The 20,665-nt window shown below is 48.1% G+C and overlaps 1 protein-coding gene across 3 annotated transcripts in view; it reads left to right on the forward strand.

Moving 5' to 3' along the window:
* The window catches only part of LOC121573843 (netrin receptor UNC5C-like), a 230,145-nt gene that overhangs the window by 179,697 nt on the left and 29,783 nt on the right, over positions 1-20,665 (forward strand). The window contains exons 6-8 of one of the 3 annotated variants that reach the window (XM_041886178.2): positions 2,296-2,463; positions 2,679-2,843; positions 17,793-17,852. In XM_041886178.2, the coding sequence (XP_041742112.1) occupies positions 2,296-2,463; positions 2,679-2,843; positions 17,793-17,852 (393 nt within the window). The remainder of the gene's footprint in view (positions 1-2,295; positions 2,464-2,678; positions 2,844-17,792; positions 17,853-20,665) is intronic. The other 2 variants (XM_041886180.2, XM_041886181.2) reach the window with 2 other exon arrangements.

The following is a 20,665-nucleotide window of genomic DNA, read 5'->3' on the forward strand; positions in this document are numbered from 1 at the left end:
TAAGTTATTGTTAGTGTCCTATTTGTTTATTTATCTATTTTAGTTGTCCGTTCTGACAGGGGAGAGCAGTATGTGTGGCTTAGATGAGTCCAGTATGAAGGTGAAGTAGAGCAACAGAGAGAGAGTGTGTGTGTGTGTGTGTGTGTGTGTGTGTGTGTGTGTTTCAGCCGACTTTGGGGTCTTCAGGGACTGGGGTCGCTATCCCTGCTAGGTTTTTCCCTCCACTAATGCAGTCTGGGAGGACTGAGCGATAGCCTGAAAACAGCTTTGATGTCTCGGCTCATCCTTAAAAGAATGCACCAGAAGCAACTTTCTCTGCCTGGGTTGTGTCAGTCCCCCTTTCACTGTATGCAGGCACACACGCACACACACACACACGCACACACACACAGTCTTGTACAGTTAACCTTGTCCACACACACACACACACTTACACTCACAATCACTAGTCTAAGAAACTCAAAAGAAAAGTTGTTCATTCTTACAATAGTGATGAAAGAGAGACAGAGAGAGACAGAGTGAGAAACTAGAAACAGAGAGAGAATAGAATGCTATTTGGCCCTAAACAAAGAGTACACAGTGGCAGAATACCTGACCACTGTGACTGACCCAAAATTAAGGAAAGCTTTGACTATGCACAGACTCAGTGAGCATAGCCTTGCTATTGAGAAAGGCTGCCGTAGGCAGACCTGGCTCTCAAGAGAAGACAGGCTATGTGCACACTTCCTACAAAATGAGGTGGAACCTGAGCTGCACTTCCTAACCTCCTGCCAAATGTATTACCATATTAGAGACACATATTTCCCTCAGATTACACAGACCCACAAAGAATTTGAAAACAAATCCAATTTTGAGTGAAATACCTATTGGGTGAAATACCACAGTGTGCCATCACAGCAGCAATATTTGTGACCTGTTGCCACAAGAAAAGGGCAACCAGTGAAGAACAAACACCATTGTAAATACAACCCATATTTATGTTTATTTATTTTCCCATTTGTACTTTAACTATTTGCACATCGTTACAACACTGTATATATACATAATATGACATTTGAAATGTCTTTATTCTTTTGGAACTGAGTGTAATGTTTACTGTTAATATTTATTGTTTATTTCACTTTTGTTTACTATCTGCTTCACTTGCTTTGGCAATGTTAACATACATTTCCCATGCCAATGAAGCCCTTAAATTGAAATTGAATTGAGTGAGAGCGAGAGAGAGTGAGAGACAGTGACAGAGAGATCTGAGACAAGTTTCTTCATTACCAGAGAAGACAGAGCATTTTTTATTGTTTCATTCACTTTTGTTTATTATCTATCTCACTTGCTTTGGCAATGTAAACACATGTTTCCCATGCCAATAAAGCCCTTTGAATTGAGACAGAGAGTGTGAGAGAGAGATTGAGAGAGACAGCGAGAGAGTTCTGAGATTAGTTTCTTCATTACCAGAGAAGACAGAGCAGCCCAGTGGTTTTCCAGCCTGCACAACAACAAGGAGACTTAAATGTTTTACATTTTAGTCATTTCGCAGACGCTCTTATCCAGAGCGACTTACAGTTAGTGAATGCATACATTTTCATACTGGCCCCCCGTGGGAAACAAACCCACAACCCTGGCGTTGCAAGCGCCATGCTCTACCAACTGAGCTACACAGGGCCGGAAAGACTTGGAAAGGTTGGGGAAGACAGGCAGAGAGATTAGATGGAAAGAGAAAGAGGGATACAGAAAGCGCGAGAGAGAGAGAGAGAGAGAGAGAGAGAGAGAGAGAGAGAGAGAGTGACTCCTAAACCCCAGAAGGTAAGAAAGAGAAAGTGAAGGAAGGCAGGACTTTGGCTCTGCTCCCCTGGAGTCTGGTGCTTGGGGCTTCGCTCATCGCAATCAGTTTCAGCTCTGAGGGGCCTCTAGCTCCTAACATCTCAAATGCCACATTCGAGTTCTCAGCCATACACCCCACTGCCATTCTGTTCTGGATTTAGACTGAGACACAGATGGAATGCAGGAAGGAGAAGAGATTGAAGGGATTCAGAAGATGGAAAATACAGCAGCCAGAAAAAGCCTGTCCACATAGCAAACTAATGACTAGGGTTTACAGGGGGGGAAACACACCACATGTAAAAAGATCTAGTGTACTACAGATTCTTCAATGCCACTGTGTTCATTCAAGCAAAAAAGGGCCTGGTGGAATATACTCAAATTCTACAAGATTCACTCAATGCAGCTATAAAAAGGACAACCGTTGTATTTGCTAAAGTGTTAAACATTTTGTTTTATGATAATGTTTTTTTCCTACAGTGAATGGTGGCTGGTCAACGTGGACAGAGTGGACAGTGTGTAACAGTCGCTGTGGCCGTGGTTACCAGAAGCGTACGCGGAGCTGCACCAACCCAGCACCGCTCAACGGCGGCGCCATCTGTGACGGGCAAGGCATTCAGAAGCTGGCATGCAACCCACTGTGCCCAGGTAGATACTGCGCCACCCCCCACAACGCTTAGGGGTCAGGGGAGTACAATCTACTGGACGTCACAAACAGATGACATATACTGTAGATATGTGTATCATTCTCACCCCCCCCCCCCACCTCGTCTCTTTCTCTCCCACTAATTGTCACACATTCACTCACCCAATCTCACACACTCTCATTTCCACCCTCCTCCATACCCCCCTCTGTGTGATAGTGGATGGCCTGTGGACAGAGTGGAGTAAATGGTCCACGTGTGGGACAGAGTGTACCCATTGGAGGAGGAGGGAGTGCAGCGCCCCGGCACCCAAAAACAGGGGGAAGGACTGTGAGGGCATGGTGCTTCAGTCCCAGAACTGCACCGATGGCCTGTGTATGCAGAGTGAGTACAGACATGATGACCATCCCCACTTTATTCCTCTGTCTGCCTCTGTCTCTGTAGGAACCCAATATATTATTACCCGATCCCTATCAGTCAGTCAGACTGTCTGTCCGTCTGTCCGTCTGTCCGTCTGTTCGTCTGTCAGTCTATGTCCGTCTGTCCATCTGTCCGTCTGTCTGTCTGTTCGTCTGTCAGTCTGTATGTCAGTCTATGTCCGTCTGTCCGTTTGTGCAGTTAGGAGCCATCCTGTTTTTCACTGTACTCCCATAACTCACCTCCACCCACTTCCCCTGTCTCACTTTCTCTCTGTTGTTTCACACTCACGTTCACATCCCTGCACAAACATACACGTACCACTCACACAGACATGCAAAGAACTTTTCTCTGAGCTGTAGGATGGCAGATCTTTTGGAGGAGAGTTATACAAAGACAATGTGCATTTGTTCCATCCACGCGCCAGCCCTGAGCCCTAGAGATAATCTAGAATAGTGAGTATGTGTTGAACAACAGCCTCACCACCACAGAACCAGGCAGCATTACTGTAAGTAATTACCCTTGTCACAGAGTAGGCATTCAGGAGCTATATTTAAAATAATGATTAGTGATTATAATATACTTAAAGGGATAATTGCTGAGCTACTGTGATTGCTACCCTAATTTAAAGCACGGGATGCGATCGGCCCAATGGGAGGAAAATTGGGGGCCACAAAGTCGCACAAGCACAGACTTGCTGCTTTTCCTGAGCGTCCAATTATATGTGTTGACAAGAAGGCCAGTATTTTACTTTTCCCTGTATCTTTCAAAACATTTTAAAAGTATTAAAAGTGGGGAGAAAGGTCCTGGAATTCTCTGGCGTTTCCTGGTAGTGCTCTACAATCATTCTATACATTTGATTATTTTGCTCTTTACTCTTGGAGAAACACAGCCCAAAATCAGTTTGTGGTCAGACTTCTGGAGATTTTCCGTAGGAGGAGAGAAATGCTCTTTGAGATGTTTTTTAAATAGTTTTTGTTTTCTCAGAGACCGAGAAACACATGGTTCAGTTAAGCCAACAATCCTGCCTGCTATTCCCTTATTATACATTCAGAGAGCTGCAGAGAATCAAATCAAATCAAATGTTATTTTATTTGCCACATGCGCCGAATACAACAGGTGTAGACATTACAGTGAAATGCTTACAAGCCCTTAACCAACAATGCATATTTTTTAAAATATTTTTAAAAAGTGTTAAGTAAAAAGAAATTGAAGCAAATAACTAAAGAGCAGCAGTAAAATAAAATAACAGTAGGGAGGCTATATACAGGGGGGTACCGGTGCAGAGTCAATGTGCGGGGGCACCGGCTAGTCGAGGTAATTGAGGTAATATGTATATGTGGATAGAGTTAAAGTGACTATGCATAAATAATAGACAGAGTAGCAGCAGCGTAAAAGAGGGGGGTGGGGGTGGGGGTGGGGGGGCAGTGCAAATAGTCTAGCAATGATTAGCTGTTCAGGAGTCTTATGGTTTGGGGGTAGAAGCTGTTGAGAAGGCTTTTGGACCTAGACTTGGCGCTCCGGTACCGCTTGCCGTGCGGTAGCAGAGAGAACAGTCTATGACTAGGGTGGCTGGAGTCTTTGACAATTTTGAGGGCCTTCCTCTGACACCGCCTGGTATAGAGGTCCTGGATGGCAGGAAGCTGGGCCGTACGCATTACTCTCTGTAGTGCCTTGCGGTCTGAGGCCGAGCAGTTGCAATACCAGGCGCTGATGGAACCAGTCAGGATGCTCTCGATGGTGCAGCTGTATAACTTTTTGAGGATCTGAGGACCCATGCCAAATCTTTTCAGTCTCCTGAGGGGGAATAGGCTTTGTTGTGCCCTCTTCACGACTGTCTTGGTGTGTTTGGACCATGATAGTTTGTTGGTGATGTGGACACCAAGGAACTTGAAGCTCTCAACCTGTTCCACTACAGCCCCGTCGATGAGAATGGGGGCGTGCTCAGTCCTCTTTTTTTCCCCTGTAGTCCACAATCATCTCCTTTGTCTTGATCACGTTAAGGGAGAGGTTGTTATCCTGGCACCACACGGCCAGGTCTCGGACCTCCTCCCTATAGGCTGTCTCATCATTGTCGGTGATCAGGCCTATCACTGTTGTGTCGTCAGCAAACTTAATGATGGTGTTGGAGTCGTGCCTGGCCATGCAGTCATGGGTGAACAGGGAGTACAGGAGGGCACTGAGCACGCACCCCTGAGGGGCCCCCGTGTTGAGGATCAGCGTGGCAGATGTGTTGTTACCTACCCTTACCACCTGGGGGCGGCCCGTCAGGAAGTCCAGGATCCAGTTGCAGAGGGAGGTGTTTAGTCCCAGGATCCTTAGCTTAGTGATGAGCTTTGAGGGCACTATGGTGTTGAACACTGAGCTGTAGTCAATGAACAGCATTCTCACGTAGGTGTTCCTCTTGTCCTGGTGGGAAAGGGCAGTGTGGAGTGCAATAGAGATTGCATAATCTGTGGATCTGTTGGGGCGGTATGCAAATTGGAGTGGTTCTAGGGTTTCTGGGATAATGGTGTTGATGTGAGCCATGACCAGCCTTTCAAAGCATTTCATGGCTACAGACATGAGTGCTACGGGTCGGTAGTCATTTAGGCAGGTTATCTTAGTGTCCTTGGGCACAGGGACTATGGTGGTCTGCTTGAAACATGTTGGTATTACAGACTCAGTCAGGGACATGTTGATAATGTCAGTGAAGACACTTGCCAGTTGGTCAGCACATGCTCGGAGTACACGTCCTGGTAATCCGTCTGGCCCTGTAGTGTAGCAGCTTTGGTATGTGTGCTGCAGACTGTTCTGAAGCTGTGTCTATCTGCTAATTCTGTGTCTGCCCCCCCTTGTGGAGAGGGAGGGAGGGAGGGAGGGAAAATAGAGATAAAGATAGAGAACAAGAAAGGGGGAGAGAACTGTAGGCAGGAGCAAGGGTGTTCTTGTCAAATTAAAAGTAAGGTGTGAGTCTTTTTTAATTAACTGTCTTCCTAATAATGTCTTTAGGGTGAGAAGCCCACACACTGACTATGGTTCCACCATGCTTCCAGCATGGCATTAATAGAACCCAGACAGTCACCACACTCTAATAACATCGTGCAGACACTCCCGATGTTCTCTGACTATGACATTGATACAGTTGCTGCATGTCATGTATCGCTGATGGTCACATGTATTCCACTAATATGATATGTTGTTCAGTAGCCAATAGGCTTCTAAATTATGCAGATATAGCTGCTCTATACCATGAATTTGACGAATATAGTCACCAAAATTGTGATGACTATATTGGTAATATTCATGATATAGAGCAGCTCTATCTGCATAATATAGATTGTCCCAATGTCTGACTGGTATGATCCAGATCATGTGAATGCCACTAATATTATAACAACGGTACATTTACTGATTGCTAGTGCATATTTAACTTAATGGATATACTGTATATACAACTTCGTCCCACTGAGATTAGAGGTTGAACTGTTTTTTTTGTGCTCAGAAACAGCAGGCGAAATAATTCAAAGAGCAGCTTTGAAATGGAGTTAAACTTTCTTCAGCCTTTTTATCTTGGCGTGCTGTGAAGCCCTCGTTAAAGCTCTCTCTCCTTCTTCCTCTCTCTCTCTTCCTCTCTCTCTCTCTGTCTCTCTTCCTCTCTCTCTCTCTCTCTCTCTCTCTCTCTCTCCCCCAAACTAAGGCCATCGCAGAAGCATTCATTCTCCGTTAGATTGATGGCCAGTTTGCGGAGAATATAAACCCATAACCATATAGATTTAGGATCATTCCCTGGACCAACTCCACCAGCGTTTAGAAGAACGGCCCATTATCTAAAAGCTCACATTATGGCAAATATGATTGGGAATGGAAGATGTTGTGCTATCTGAACTCACCTTGCCCACTGATCTGGTTGATTTTAGGGAAGCTAAGAGGGTGTTACCTGGTGCCGACGAAGATGGCGGCCTCGCGACTAGCTCTTAGGAAACTTTGCGGTATTTTGTTTTTTTATGTATTATTTTTTACATTATTAGCTCAGAAAGTGTTTTGTATCATTACATACAGCCGGGAAAAACGATTGGATATCAGAGCGGCGGTAACTCACCAGCATTACGACCAGGAATACGACTTTCCGAAGCAGATCCTTTGTTTGCTCTCCCCAGGGCAATTGAACTGATTCCAGCGGCTGACCCAAAACATCGCCGGCGGAGGAGAGGCACTCGGAGCGGCCTGCTGGTTCGACTTAGGAGGCGCGCACACCACCCACCGCTTCCAAGTATATTACTCGCTAATGTTCAGTCTTTGGATAAGAAGGTTGACGAGCTCAGGGCAAGGATTTCTTTCCAGAGAGACATCAAGGCCTGTAACATACTTTGTTTCACGGAAACATGGCTCTCTGGGGATATTCTGTGAAAATCGGTCCAGCCAGATGGGTTCTCAGTTCATCGCGCAGACAGAAATAAATATCTCTTCAGGAAGCAGAAGGGCGGAGGTGTGTGTTTCATGATTAACGACTCATGGTGTAATTGTAGTAACATACAGGAACTCAAGTCCTTTTGTTCACCCGACCTAGAATACCTCACAATCAAATGTCGACCGTATTATCTCCCAAGAGAATCTTCTTTGGCCGTGTATATCCCCCCTCAAGCCGATGCCACGACGGCCCTCAAAGAACTTCACTGGACTTTATGCAAACTGGAAACCACATATCCTGAGGCTGCATTTATTGTAGCCGGGGATTTTAACAAAGCAAATTTGAGTACTAGGCTGCCGAAGTTCTATCAATATATCGACTGTTGTACTCAGGCTGCTAAAATCCTCGACCATTGCTATTCGAACTTCCAGGATGGTTATAAGGCCCTCCCCCGCCCTCCTTTCGGCAAATCTGACCACGACCCCATTTTGCTCCACCCTTCCTATAGGCAGAAACTCAAACAGGAAGTATCCGTGCTAAGGACTATCCAACGCTGGTCTGACCAATTGGAATCCACGCTTCAAGATTGTTTTGATCACACGGACTGGGATATGTTCCGGGTAGCTTGCGAAAATAATTTAGACGAATACACTGAAATGGTGACTGAGTTTATCAGGAAGTGTATAGGAGATGTTGTGCCCACTGTGACTATTAAAACCTACCCTAACCAGAAACTGTGGATAGATGGCAGCATTCGCACAAAATTGAAAGTGCGAACCACTGCATTTAACCATGGCAAGGTGACTGGGAATATGGCAGAATACAAACAGTGTAGCTACTCACTCCGCAAGGCAATTAAACAGGCAAAACATCAGTATAGAGACAAAGTGGAGTCGCAATTCAACGGCTCAGACACGAGACGTATGTGGAAGGGTCTACAGACAATCACGGACTACAAAAGGAAAACCAGCCATGTCGCCGACACCGACGTCTCGCTTCCAGACAAGCTAAACGCTAAACACCTTCTTCGCCCGCTTTGAGGATAACACAGTGCCACCGACGTGGCCCACTACCAAGGACTGTGGGCTCTCCTTCTCCGTAGCCGACGTGATTAAGACATTTAAGCATGTTAACCCCCGCAAGGCTGCCGGCCCAGACGGCATCCCTAGCCGTGTCTTCAGAGCATGCGCAGACCAGCTGGCTGGTGTGTTTACGGACATATTCAATCTCTCCCTATCCCAGTCTGCTGTCCCCACATGCTTCAAGATGGCCACCATTGTTCCTGTACCCAAGAAAGCAAAGGTAACTGGGGGGCAGATCCAGAATTAGCAGATAAACACGGCTTCAGATCAGATCAAGTTTTACCATGTGAGTCTGCAGCACACATACCAAAGCTGCTACACTACAGTATGTTTCTCTGCAGCTCTCTGAATGTATAATAAGGGAATAGCAGGCAGGATTGTTGGCTTAACTGAACCATGTGTTTCTCGGTCTCTGAGAAAACAAAAACTATTTCAAAAGCATCATGAAGTGTCATCATGAAGTGCTTTGAGAGACTAGTCAAGGATCATATCACCTCTACCTTACCTGTCACCCTAGACCCACTTCAATTTGCTTACCGCCCCAATAGATCCACAGACGATGCAATCACCATCACACTGCACACTGCCCAATCCCATCTGGACAAGAGGAATACCTATGTAAGAATGCTGTTCATTGACTATAGCTGAGCATTCAACACCATAGTACCCTCCAGGCTCATTATTAAGCTTGAGGCCCTGGGTCTGAACCCCGCCCTGTGCAAATGGGTCCTGGACTTCCTGACGGGCCGCCCCCCAGGTGGTGAAGGTAGGAAACAGCATCTCCACTTCGCTGATCCTCAACACTGGGGCCCCACAAGGGTGCATGCTCAGCCCCTCCTGTACTCCCTGTTCACCCATGACTGCGTGGCCAAGCACGCCTCCAACTCAATCATCAAGTTTGCAGACAACACCAACAATGACGAGACAGCCTACAGGGAGGAGGTGAGGGCTCTGGGAGTGTGGTGCCAGGAAAATAACCTCTCACTGTCAGTGATGCTGTAGGTGGGTGTGGTGGTGGAATCAGGCGCAGGACGCAGAAGTACAGTCCAAAGACTTTAGTGAATTATCCACAAGAGAAACGCACAAAATAGCCCGAAGGCGAAACTCCGCACGCAGGCGAAACCAAAACGGGCGCACTACACAGGTGCGACAAAACACTCCAACACAATGGAGAACAGCTCAACCGAGCAAACAGTAATACGTCCAGCAAAACGCACGACAGTGAAAACAATCACACACAACACTTGACAAACACAACGAGATCTTATAGGACACTAATTACACTAAACGATAACAGGTGTAACAACAATCAGACAAAAGCAAACAAACATAGAAACATGCAACGGTGGCAGCTAGTATTCCGGAGACGACGAACGCCGAAGCCTGCCCGAGCAAGGAAGAGAGGCAGCCTCGGCCGAAACCGTGACAGTACCCCGCCCTTGACGCGCGGCTCCAGACGTGCGCCGACTCCGGCCTCAGGGACGACCAGGAGGACGCGGAGCAGGGTGCGTCGGGTGGCCACGATGGAATTCCGTCAGGAGAGACGGGTCCAAAATGTCTCTCCTCGGCACCCAGCACCGTTCCTCCGGGCCGTACCCCTCCCACTCCACTAGATATTGGAGACCCCCCATCCGACGTCTCGAATCCAAGATGGACCGCACGGAGTACGCCGGTGCCCCCTCGATGTCCAATGGGGGCGGAGGAGTCTCCCTGATCTCACTTTCTTGGAGTGGGCCAGCTACCACCGGCCTGAGAAGAGACACATGGAACGAGGGGTTAATACTTTTATACTCAACAGGTAGTTGTAATTTGTAACACACCTCGTTCAATCTTCTCAGGACTTTAAATGGCCCTACAAACCGCCGACCCAGTTTCCGACAGGGCAGGCGGAGGGGCAGGTTTCTGGTAGAGAGCCAGACTCGATCACCAGGTGCGTACACAGGTCCCTCACTGCGGTGGAGATCGGCGCTCGCCTTATGACGACGGAGGGCCCGCTGCAGGTGGACGTGTGCAGCGTTCCATGTCTCCTCCGAGCGCCGCACCCACTCATCCACCGCAGGAGCCTCGATCTGGCTCTGCTGCCAAGGTGCCAGAACCGGCTGGTAACCCAACACACATTGGAAAGGGGTTAGGTTAGTGGAGGAATGGCGTAGGGAATTCTGGGTCATTTCGGCCCAGGGAACGTACCTTGCCCACTCCTCCGGCCGGTCCTGGCAGTATGTTCTAAGAAACCTACCCACATCCTGGTTCACACGTTTCACCTGCCCATTACTCTCCGGGTGGTAACCCGAGGTGAGGCTCACCGAGACCCCCAACCGCTCCATAAAAGCTCTCCAGACTCTGGAGGTAAATTGGGGACCTCGATCAGACACAATATCCTCGGGTACCCCGTAGTGCCGGAACACATGGGTGAATAGTGCTTCGGCAGTTTGCAGGGCAGTAGGAAGGCCCGGCATAGGGAGCAAACGACAGGCCTTAGAAAACCGGTCCACAACGACCAGTATAGTGGTATTCCCCTGTGAAGGAGGAAGGTCAGTGAGGAAATCCACCGAGAGGTGAGACCATGGTCGTTGTGGAACGGGCAGGGGTAGTAACTTACCCCTAGGCAGATGTCTAGGCGCCTTACACTGGGCGCACACCGAGCAGGAGGAAACATAAACCCTCACATCCCTCGCCAACGTGGGCCACCAGTACTTGGCACTAAGACAGTGCACTGTCTGGCCGATACCAGGGTGTCCAGAGGAGGGTGACGTGTGAGCCCAATAGATCAATCGATCCCGAACCTCGAGCGGAACGTACTTCCCGACCCTCCGGGCATTGAGGTGGACTAGGGTCGGTGCGTAACGCCCGCTCGAGTTCAGCATCGACCTCCCACACTACCGGTGCCACCAGACAAGACTCCGGCAGTATGGGAGTGGGCTCCACGGACCTCTCCTCCGTGTCATACCGCCGAGACAGTGCGTCTGCCTTACCGTTCTGTGACCCAGGGATGTACGTGATCTTAAATGTGAACCGGGTCAAAAACATATTCCACCTCGCCTGGCGAGGGTTCAGCCTCCTCGCTGCCCGAATGTACTCCAGGTTACGGTGGTCCGTCAAAATGAGGAAAGGGTGTTGAGCCCCCTCAAGCCAGTGCCTCCACACCTTTAGGGCCTGTACCACGGCTAACAGCTCCCTGTCCCCTACGTCATAATTTCGCTCTGCCGGACTGAGCTTCTTGGAATAAAAGGCACAGGGGCGGAGTTTAGGTGGCGCGCCGGACCGTTGCGAAAGCACGGCTCCTATACCGGCCTCTGACGCGTCCACCTCTACCTGAAATGGTAAAGAGGGATCCGGATGCGCCAGCACCGGGGCCGAGGTAAACAGGTCCTTCAGCCGCCCAAACGCCCTGTCCGCCTCGGCTGACCACTGCAGACGCACCGGACCCCCCTTCAAAAGAGACGTTATGGGAGCTGCCACCTGTCCAAAACCCCCGGATAAACCTCCGGTAGTAATTGCAAACCCCAAAAACTGCTGCACCTCCTTCACAGTGGTTGGCGTTTGCCAATTACGCACGGCTGACACCCGGTCTACCTCCATCTTCACCCCTGACGCAGACAACTGATAACCCAAAAAGGAGACCGACTCCTGGAAAAACAGACACTTCTCTGCTTTGACATACAGGTCGTGCTCCAACAGCCTCCGCAACACTCGGCGCACCAGGGCCACATGCTCGACTCGGGTAGGCGAGTACACGAGAATGTCATCTATGTACACGACCACCCCCTGCCCCTGCATGTCCCTGAAGATCTCATCCACGAATGATTGGAAAACTGAAGGAGCGTTCATCAACCCGTATGGCATGACAAGATACTCGTAATGGCCCGAGGTGGTACTAAAGGCTGTCTTCCATTCATCGCCCCCCTAATGCGCACCAAGTTGTACGCGCTCCTGAGATCTAATTTAGTGAAGAAACGCGCCCCGTGCAATGACTCCGTCATGGTCGCAATCAGCGGGAGTGGATAACTGTACTTCACCGTGATCTGATTGAGACCACGGTAATCAATGCACGGGCGTAACCCACCATCCTTTTTCTTCACAAAAAAGAAACTCGAGGACGCAGGGGAAGTGGAGGGCCGTATGTATCCTTGTCTCAGAGATTCGTCTATGTAAGTCTCCATAGCTCTCTTCTCCTCCTGAGACAGAGGATACACATGGCTCCGTGGGAGCGCAGCTCCTGCCTGGAGGTCTATCGCACAATCTCCCTGCCTATGGGGAGGCAACTGCGTCGCCCTCGACTTACTGAACACAATAGCCAAATCCCCATACTCAGGGGGAACGTGCAATGCGGGCACCTGGTTTGAACTCTCCACCGAGGTAGCCCCTACGGAAACGCCTAAACATCAACCCACACACTGGGCAGACCACTCCATCAGAGCCCTCTCCTGCCACGAAATAGATGGGTTATGGGTACTCAACCAGGGCATGCCCAGCACCACCGGATACGCAGGCGAGTCGATCAGAAATAGCTGGATCATCTCCTGATGACCCCCCTGCGCACACATCCTAAGTGGCGCCGTGACCTCCCTGATCAAGCCCGCACCCAACGGACGGCTATCTAGGGCATGAACGGGGAAAGGGATGTCAACAGGGAGAAGGGGAATCCCTAAGGCTAAACAAAATTTCTTATCAACAAAATTCCCAGCCGCGCCTGAATCTACCAGCGCCTTATGCTGGGAATGAGGTGCTACCTGTGGAAAACGCACAGGTATACAGAAGTGTGCAACAGAGAGCTCTGGGTGAGTGGGGCGCCTACTCACCTGGAAGGACTCCCCAGTGCGGGACCAGTCGTCTTCTCCCCTAGGAGGCCATCCCCAGCACCTAGCCGCGGTGTGTCCTCCCCGACCACAGTTGGTGCAGGAGATGGACCCCCTCGTAATCCGACCCCCTCCTCTCTAGCGCCAGCGCCCCCGAGCTCCATGGGGCACGGCTCGGAGGCGCTGGAGGATGAAATGGACGGACCCCCTCCGGGGACGTCCCGCGGGTAGCTAGCAGGGTATCCAGCCTGATGGACATGTCGACCAACTGGTCGAACGAGAGGCTGGTGTCCCTACAGGCCAGCTCCCTACGGACGTCCTCACGTAGACTACAGCGGTAGTGATCGATGAGGGCCCGCTCATTCCACCCTGCATCCGCCGCTAGAGTACGGAATTCCAAGGCGAACTCCTGGGCACTCCTCTTCCCCTGCCGGAGGCAGAACAGACGCTCCCCCGCCGCTTTCCCCTCCAGGGGATGGTCAAACACCGCCCTGAAGCGGCGGGAGAACTCGTCGTACGCGATGGTGGTAGCGTCTATTCTCCTCCACTCTGCGTTGGCCCATTCCAACGCCTTGCCGGAAAGGCAGGAGATCAGGGCGGACACGCTCTCGTGTCCCGAGGGCGCCGGGTGCACGGTGGCCAGGTAAAGCTCCACCTGGAGAAGGAATCCCTGACACCCGGCAGCGGTCCCATCGTAGGCCCTCGGGAGCGAGAGTCGAACTCCTCTGGGTTCCGGAGCGGGAATGGGCTGACTTGCCGATGGTGAGGGCAGGGAAGATGGCGGTGGAGGTGTCCCTCGGGTCTCCCAGCGTCGGATGGTGGTGATCACCTCCTGCAGGGCGGACCCCATCCGCAGGATCTGGTCATTCTGCTCGCGGACCCTGTCCTCCAGCGTCTCCTGTGCTGCTGCGGCTCCTGCTGATTCCATTCGAGCAGGTGTGTGATTCTGTCAGTGATGCTGTAGGTGGGTGTGGTGGTGGAATCAGGCGCAGGACGCAGAAGTACAGTCCAAAGACTTTAGTGAATTATCCACAAGAGAAACGCACAAAATAGCCCGAAGGCGAAACTCCGCACGCAGGCGAAACCAAAACGGGCGCACTACACAGGTGCGACAAAACACTCCAACACAATGGAGAACAGCTCAACCGAGCAAACAGTAATACGTCCAGCAAAACGCACGACAGTGAAAACAATCACACACAACACTTGACAAACACAACGAGAACTTATAGGACACTAATTAAAACTGACTATCCTACCGATCCTTGACTTCGGCGATGTCATTTACAAAATAGCCTCCAACACTCTACTCAGCAAATTGGATGTAGTCTATCACAGTGCCATCCGTTTTGTCTCCAAAGCCCCATATACTACCCACCACTGTGACCTGTACGCTCTTGTTGGCTGGTCCTCACTACATGTTCGTCGTCAAACCCACTGGCTTCAGGCCATCTATAAATCACTGCTAGGCAAATCCCCGCCTTATCTTAGCTCATTGGTCACCATAGCAGCACCCACCCGTAGTCTGCGCTCCAGCAGGTATATCTCACTGGTCATTCCCAAAGCCAACACCTCCTTTGGCCGCCATTCCTTCCAGTTCTCTGCTGCCAATGACTGGAACGAATTGCAAAAATCTCTGAAGCTGGAGACTCTTATCTCCCTCAATAACTTTAAGCATCAGTTGTCAGAGCATCTTACCGATCACTGCACCTGTACACAGCCCATCTGAAATTAGCCCACCCAACTACCTCATCCCTATATTGTTATTTATTTTGCTCTTTTGCACCCCAGTATCTCTATTTGCACATAATCTCTTGCACATCTAGCATTCCAGTGTTAATACTATTGTAATTATTCTGCACTATAGCCTATTTATTGCCTTACCTCCATAACTTGCTACATTTGCACACACTGTATATATATTTTCTGTTGTATTTCTGACTTTATGTTTTTTTTTACCCCATATGTAACTCTGTGTTGTTTTTATTGCACTACTTTGCTTTATCTTGGCCAGGTCGCAGTTGTAAATGAGAACCTGTTCTCAACTGGCTTACCTGGTTAAATAAAGGTGAAATAAAAAAAATTTAAAAAAAATTACACTAAACGATAACAGGTGTAACAACAATCAGACAAAAGCAAACGAACATAGAAACATGCAACGGTGGCAGCTAGTATTCCGGAGACGACGAACGCCGAAGCCTGCCCGAGCAAGGAAGAGAGGCAGCCTCGGCCGAAACCGTGACACTCACTCAACGTCAACAAAACAAAGGAGATGATCGTGGACTTCAGGAAACAGCAGAGGGTGCACCCCCCTATCCACATCGACGGGACCACAGTGGAGAAGGTGGAAAGCTTCAAGTTCCTTGCCGTACACATCACTAACAAACTTAAATGGTCCACCCACGCAGACAGTGTGGTGAAGAAGGCGCAACAGAGCCTCTTCAACCTCAAGAGGCTGAAGAAATTTGGCTTGGCACCTAAAACCCTCACAAACTTTTACAGATGCACAATTGAGAGCATCCTGTCGGGCTGTATCACCGCCTGGTACGGCAACTGTACCGCCCGCAACCACAGGGCTCTCCAGAGGGTGGTGCGGTCTGCCGAACGCATTACTGGGAGCAAACTACCCGCCCTCCAGGACACGTACAGCACCCGATGTCACAGGAAAGCCAAAAAGATCATCAAGGACATCAACCACCCGAGCCACTGCCTGTTCACCCTGCTATCATCCAGAAGGCGAGGTCAGTACAGGTGCATCAAAGCTGGGACCGAGAGAATGAAAAACAGCTTCTATCTCAAGGCCATCAGACCGTTAAATAGCCATCACTAGCACACTAGAGGCTGCTGCTGCCTATTGAAATCACTGGCCACTTTAAGAAATGGAACACTAGTCACTTTAATAATGTTTACATATCTTGCATTACTCATCTCATATGTATATACTGTATTCTATAATATTCTACTGTATATTAGTCCATGCCGCTCTGTCATTGCTTGTCCATATATGTATATATTCTTAAATTCCATTCCTTACTTAGATTTGTGTGTATTGGGTATATGTTGTGAAATTGATAGATATTACTTGTTAGATATTACTGCACTGTAGAAGAAGCACAAGCATTTCACTACACCCGCAATAACATCTGCTAAACACGTGTATGTGACAAATAAAATTGGATTTGATTTGATCTTCTTCTCTCTAATAGGGTCTGGGATCAGCACTAATAGATACCCTAAGACTCTCTCTATTTCTCTCTCTCACACTCTCACACTCTCTCTCTCTTTCTCTCTATCTCTCTCTCTCTCTCTCTCTCTCTCTCTCTCTCTCTCTCTCTCTCTCTCTCTCTCTCTCTCTCTCTCTCTCTCTCACTCTCTCTCTCCTGTCTTAGTTGGTTCTGATGTTGTTAACTCTGCTCTCTGACAGATGACATTTTGTTGACATATCGATCTGGGCAAAATCACTACATATTTACCTAAATAAAGTTGTTTATTTTGTTTGGTATGTGATCTGAATGAGATAATTATATGCATTTAGTAAAGATGATATACCAGTAGTCAACATTTACCACTAACATAGATAGGGCTAGACACCAATATTACCATATTTCTAATTATACTAGTTTTGGGAATGGAGGATTCTTATGCATTATTCCATGTTAAATATGAAGATACCAATGGAAAAAAATTACTTGCCTGTTAATGGTGATACAGCTGTAGAACACAGCCATATTACTATTCAGGAAGCCTCTCTGAATAAATGGCTGAAAATAGACAATGATTTCCAGTAGGAGCTCCACCCTCTCTGGTCCACAGCTCGGCGATGTCAGGTTTAAAGAATAGCCCCAATAGACAGTGGGTCTATATCCTTGGTTTCCTTTAGGAAGCTAAAGCATGGTTTTACAGTGGCAACAGACTCACTCAGCATGAATATAACTAAGCAGGATGGGTCCAGAGGTCCAATCATTTAGGCCTGTTCTGACTGCCACCTCCCCCTGCTCTCTGTCTCCTCGCTCCATCTATCACACCATTGATTTTACTGTCCCTCTCCATCACAAGTTCATTGTTTGTCTGTTTATGTATGTCCTAACCAGGTGATGGAGCGCTGCGTGTGACTGTGTGTGTTCCTGGAAACTTGTGTGTCTGTGTTTAGTGTGTTTATTGTTTATGTGACGTGTGTTTAGGCCTTTAAAGCGCAGTAAGTGTTAATTTTTACCTTGCCACCCATCCACTTGTACGTCCCTCTACCCCTCCACCTCCATCCCTGCATCCCTCACTCCCGCTCTCCCCGCCTCCTCTGATGTGGGAGGATGTGATTCCCCAGTCTAGCTGTGACAGATTCAGTGCTGTTAGTTCTATTGACCCTGCCATTCCCCCACTGCTACCTCCTCCAACCATCCACCCCTCCATTACTCCTCTCCTCTCCTTCTCGCCCCACATCCATTCACTAGTGCTGCTAAGCACTAAACCAATGCAGCTGATGGATAACACCACTCCCCCATAGGCCCTCCTCCTCTCCTCCAACTCTCCTGCTCCAAATCAAGAGAGATTCCCTGTACCATCATTCCTCATGCCTTCTCTGTTGCCTTGTTTGAGTTTTTCTGTTGCCTTTCAATTTGATTTTCATCACACCCCCCCTCTCCCCCTCAAGGTTCCTTATATCAGAAGTCCTCTGAATTCAACAAAGACAAGATTGATTTGGGATATCCATGTGAGTTATTGTTTTTATTTATGTATTCATTCTTTTTTTGTTCTTTTTTCCAAGACAGACGTTATTGGCGGGATATATGCATAAGGTCTTTACAGCATCTGCATAACAATCATCTGACAACCAGACATTTGCAAACATTGCTCCACTTGCCTTCTTCACAGTTATGTTTTCACAATTGGCCTCAACAAAAGGGATGTCGTGAATTTGCATAAAGACCTTATATATACTCCTGTCAAATAAAGTGTCAACCTTATTTCCCATCACTGCCCTGTGACCTGCCATGCCTCACCCTCCCTCTTTCACTCCTCCTAGCCTCCAGTAGTCGCTGCCTCGCTTTACCTCTCTGTCTCTCTGCTCTCTCTCATACAACATGCCTTGGCTGCCTGACTATCTGTTTTCACCCTGTCTGGCCCTCTTTCCCTAGGCTGGTAGTGCTTTTTTACCATTTTGGTGCTCATTGTCTCTAGGCTGCCAGCCTGCCACTGTCTTACCCCAGTCCACATAGATCACATCCCAGACTGAGACACAGAGTCCTGCAGAAATATTACACCTCTATGTCTACTCCTCTCTCTCTCTCCCTCCCTCTCTCTGTCTCTCTCTCTGTCTCTGTCTCTGTCTCTCTCTCTCTGTGTCTCTCTCTCTCTCTCTCTCTCTCTCTCTCTCTCTCTCTCTCTCTCTCTCTCTCTCTCTCTCTCTCTCTCTCTCTCTCTCTCTCTCTCGCTCTCTCTCTCTCTCTCTCTTTATAACTCTCCGGTCTTCACCTCTACGCAGAAAAATAAGTGTTCAATAATCCCTTTCATTTCCATTTCTTGTATTTTTCTCCCTTTCGTGTTCAAAGGGATGTATTAATCTAAGTGATACGTTTTAATACGCACACTTAGTAGGTTGCTGCCTTTATCATCAAAGCGTGGATAGGAGATTGTTCGACGAAGGGGATATATGTTAAATAACTGCAGGGGAGCATGGCAGAGGGAGCGCAGTGAAATTAAATTTTCTGACTTTCATCATTTGGCTCTGGCTGCTTTGAGTGGAAATTAGTGGCCTAACGTATGGATCTAACGAGAATCTGCTGACTTTAACGTGATGTCTATGTTAAGGCCTGCTAGACTGGGGGTGTACTGAGGGCCTCGTAGGGTGAGCTGATTGGGGTTGAAAATGCCTTCGTATGCTATGCATACATTCATAAATCTTCAAGCAAAGTAACATTATCTGTTATTGTATTGTATTGTATTATGTGGTGTGAGTTAATCCTAGTGTTCTCATGGCGTAGTGCAGTTATGTCAAATACATAACCTTCCTAACACTTGATATCTTTTTTTAAATACTTTTTTGGGAGTACTTTTTACCCCTTTTTCTCCCCAATTTCGTGATATCCAATTTGTAGTTACAGTGTTGTCCCATCGCTGCAACTCCCGTACGGCCTTGGGAGAGGCGAAGGTCGAGAGCCATGCCCTCCGAAACACGACCCCGCTTCTTGACACACTGCACGCTTAATCCGAAATCTGTAGTGACCGCTGCACCACTCGGGAGGCACCTAACCCTTGATTTCAATTGTGAATTGGCCACATGAAGCTTAAGTGTTCCCCTTGAAATAGCGTAAGAGCAATTGTTCATTTATCTTCCCTTAGCAAAATTCCCAAACTAGCTCTGTGAGTTTCATGTCTGATGTGAGGTCAGAGTGGGGGTCAGGACTGCTCTTTCCTGGGGCAGGACTGCGTTCAGGAGATTAATGTGTTGGCACACCATCATTGCACTGTGTGTGTGTGAGGGGCAGTGGGCAGCACTACTCTGATCCTGACGCTGATTAGTGCCTTTAAACAAATGGCCAACAGGCTGAGGATGATACTAAAACAGAGACTATACTCAACAGCAGACTGCATGATACAATGATACTGTAGACAACACTGAAATCCTATATGCTATGACAGAAATGCATAGTGCACATAAATATCATAACAAGAGAAAACGCCTAGAGCACATTATTTCCATTTACCGTACTTTTCCGTTCTCCCACACATCTCCTGTAGCCTAAGTACTCCCTCTTGCCCCCTCATCCTTCCTCCCCCCATGTGAAATTAGAAGACACAGATTGAGTACCATCTGCATCACTTAAAGATATCAGGACACAAATGGTCCAACGTTCATACCAGTTAGTAATTTATGGCTGTGGGGCAAGATCTGTGGTTAATACTGCCATCTACTGGTATACCATTGATCAACACCATTTGGAATAAATTCTTCAATCATATGAAACCATCAATGGCTCTTTTGTCTGAGCCTGTACAATGATGTTCTCTTTTGACTACAGGTAATGTATGGACTCCCATCTATTAGTGTCCATTTGTCCCTGATGACATCACCACACATGGCTAGAAATCCTTTGTTCTTGTTAGGTTTTCAATCAACCTCTTTACTCTCAACCTCTCTTTACGCCCTGTCTGTCTGTTTGTCTGTATTTCTGTCTCTCTCTCTCCTTTCTTTTCCACTCTTTTTTCTCTCTGTCTCTCACTCTCTCTGTCTCTCACTTACTCTCTCTTTCTCTATCCCTCTCCTCTACCTTTCACTGTATTTCTCTCTCTCACACTCCCGCTCACACACACACTTTGCCAGTGGCATTTAGACACCTGTAAAGAAGGCTCTATTTTTCACTTGTCAGTTTCTTGACAGTGAAGGCCATTCTTCACAATTATCAACATTACAAAAGGCTTTGACACTGTTTCACTGTTTCCATCCATCATTAACTGTCCCACTATAATGATGGCTTGTCATTACAGTCTGGGTTCTACACGCAGCCATTAGAACGAACAGGGCCA

The sequence above is a fragment of the Coregonus clupeaformis genome, chromosome 9 (genome assembly GCF_020615455.1).
Source record: "Coregonus clupeaformis isolate EN_2021a chromosome 9, ASM2061545v1, whole genome shotgun sequence".
Lineage (NCBI taxonomy): Eukaryota > Metazoa > Chordata > Actinopteri > Salmoniformes > Salmonidae > Coregonus > Coregonus clupeaformis.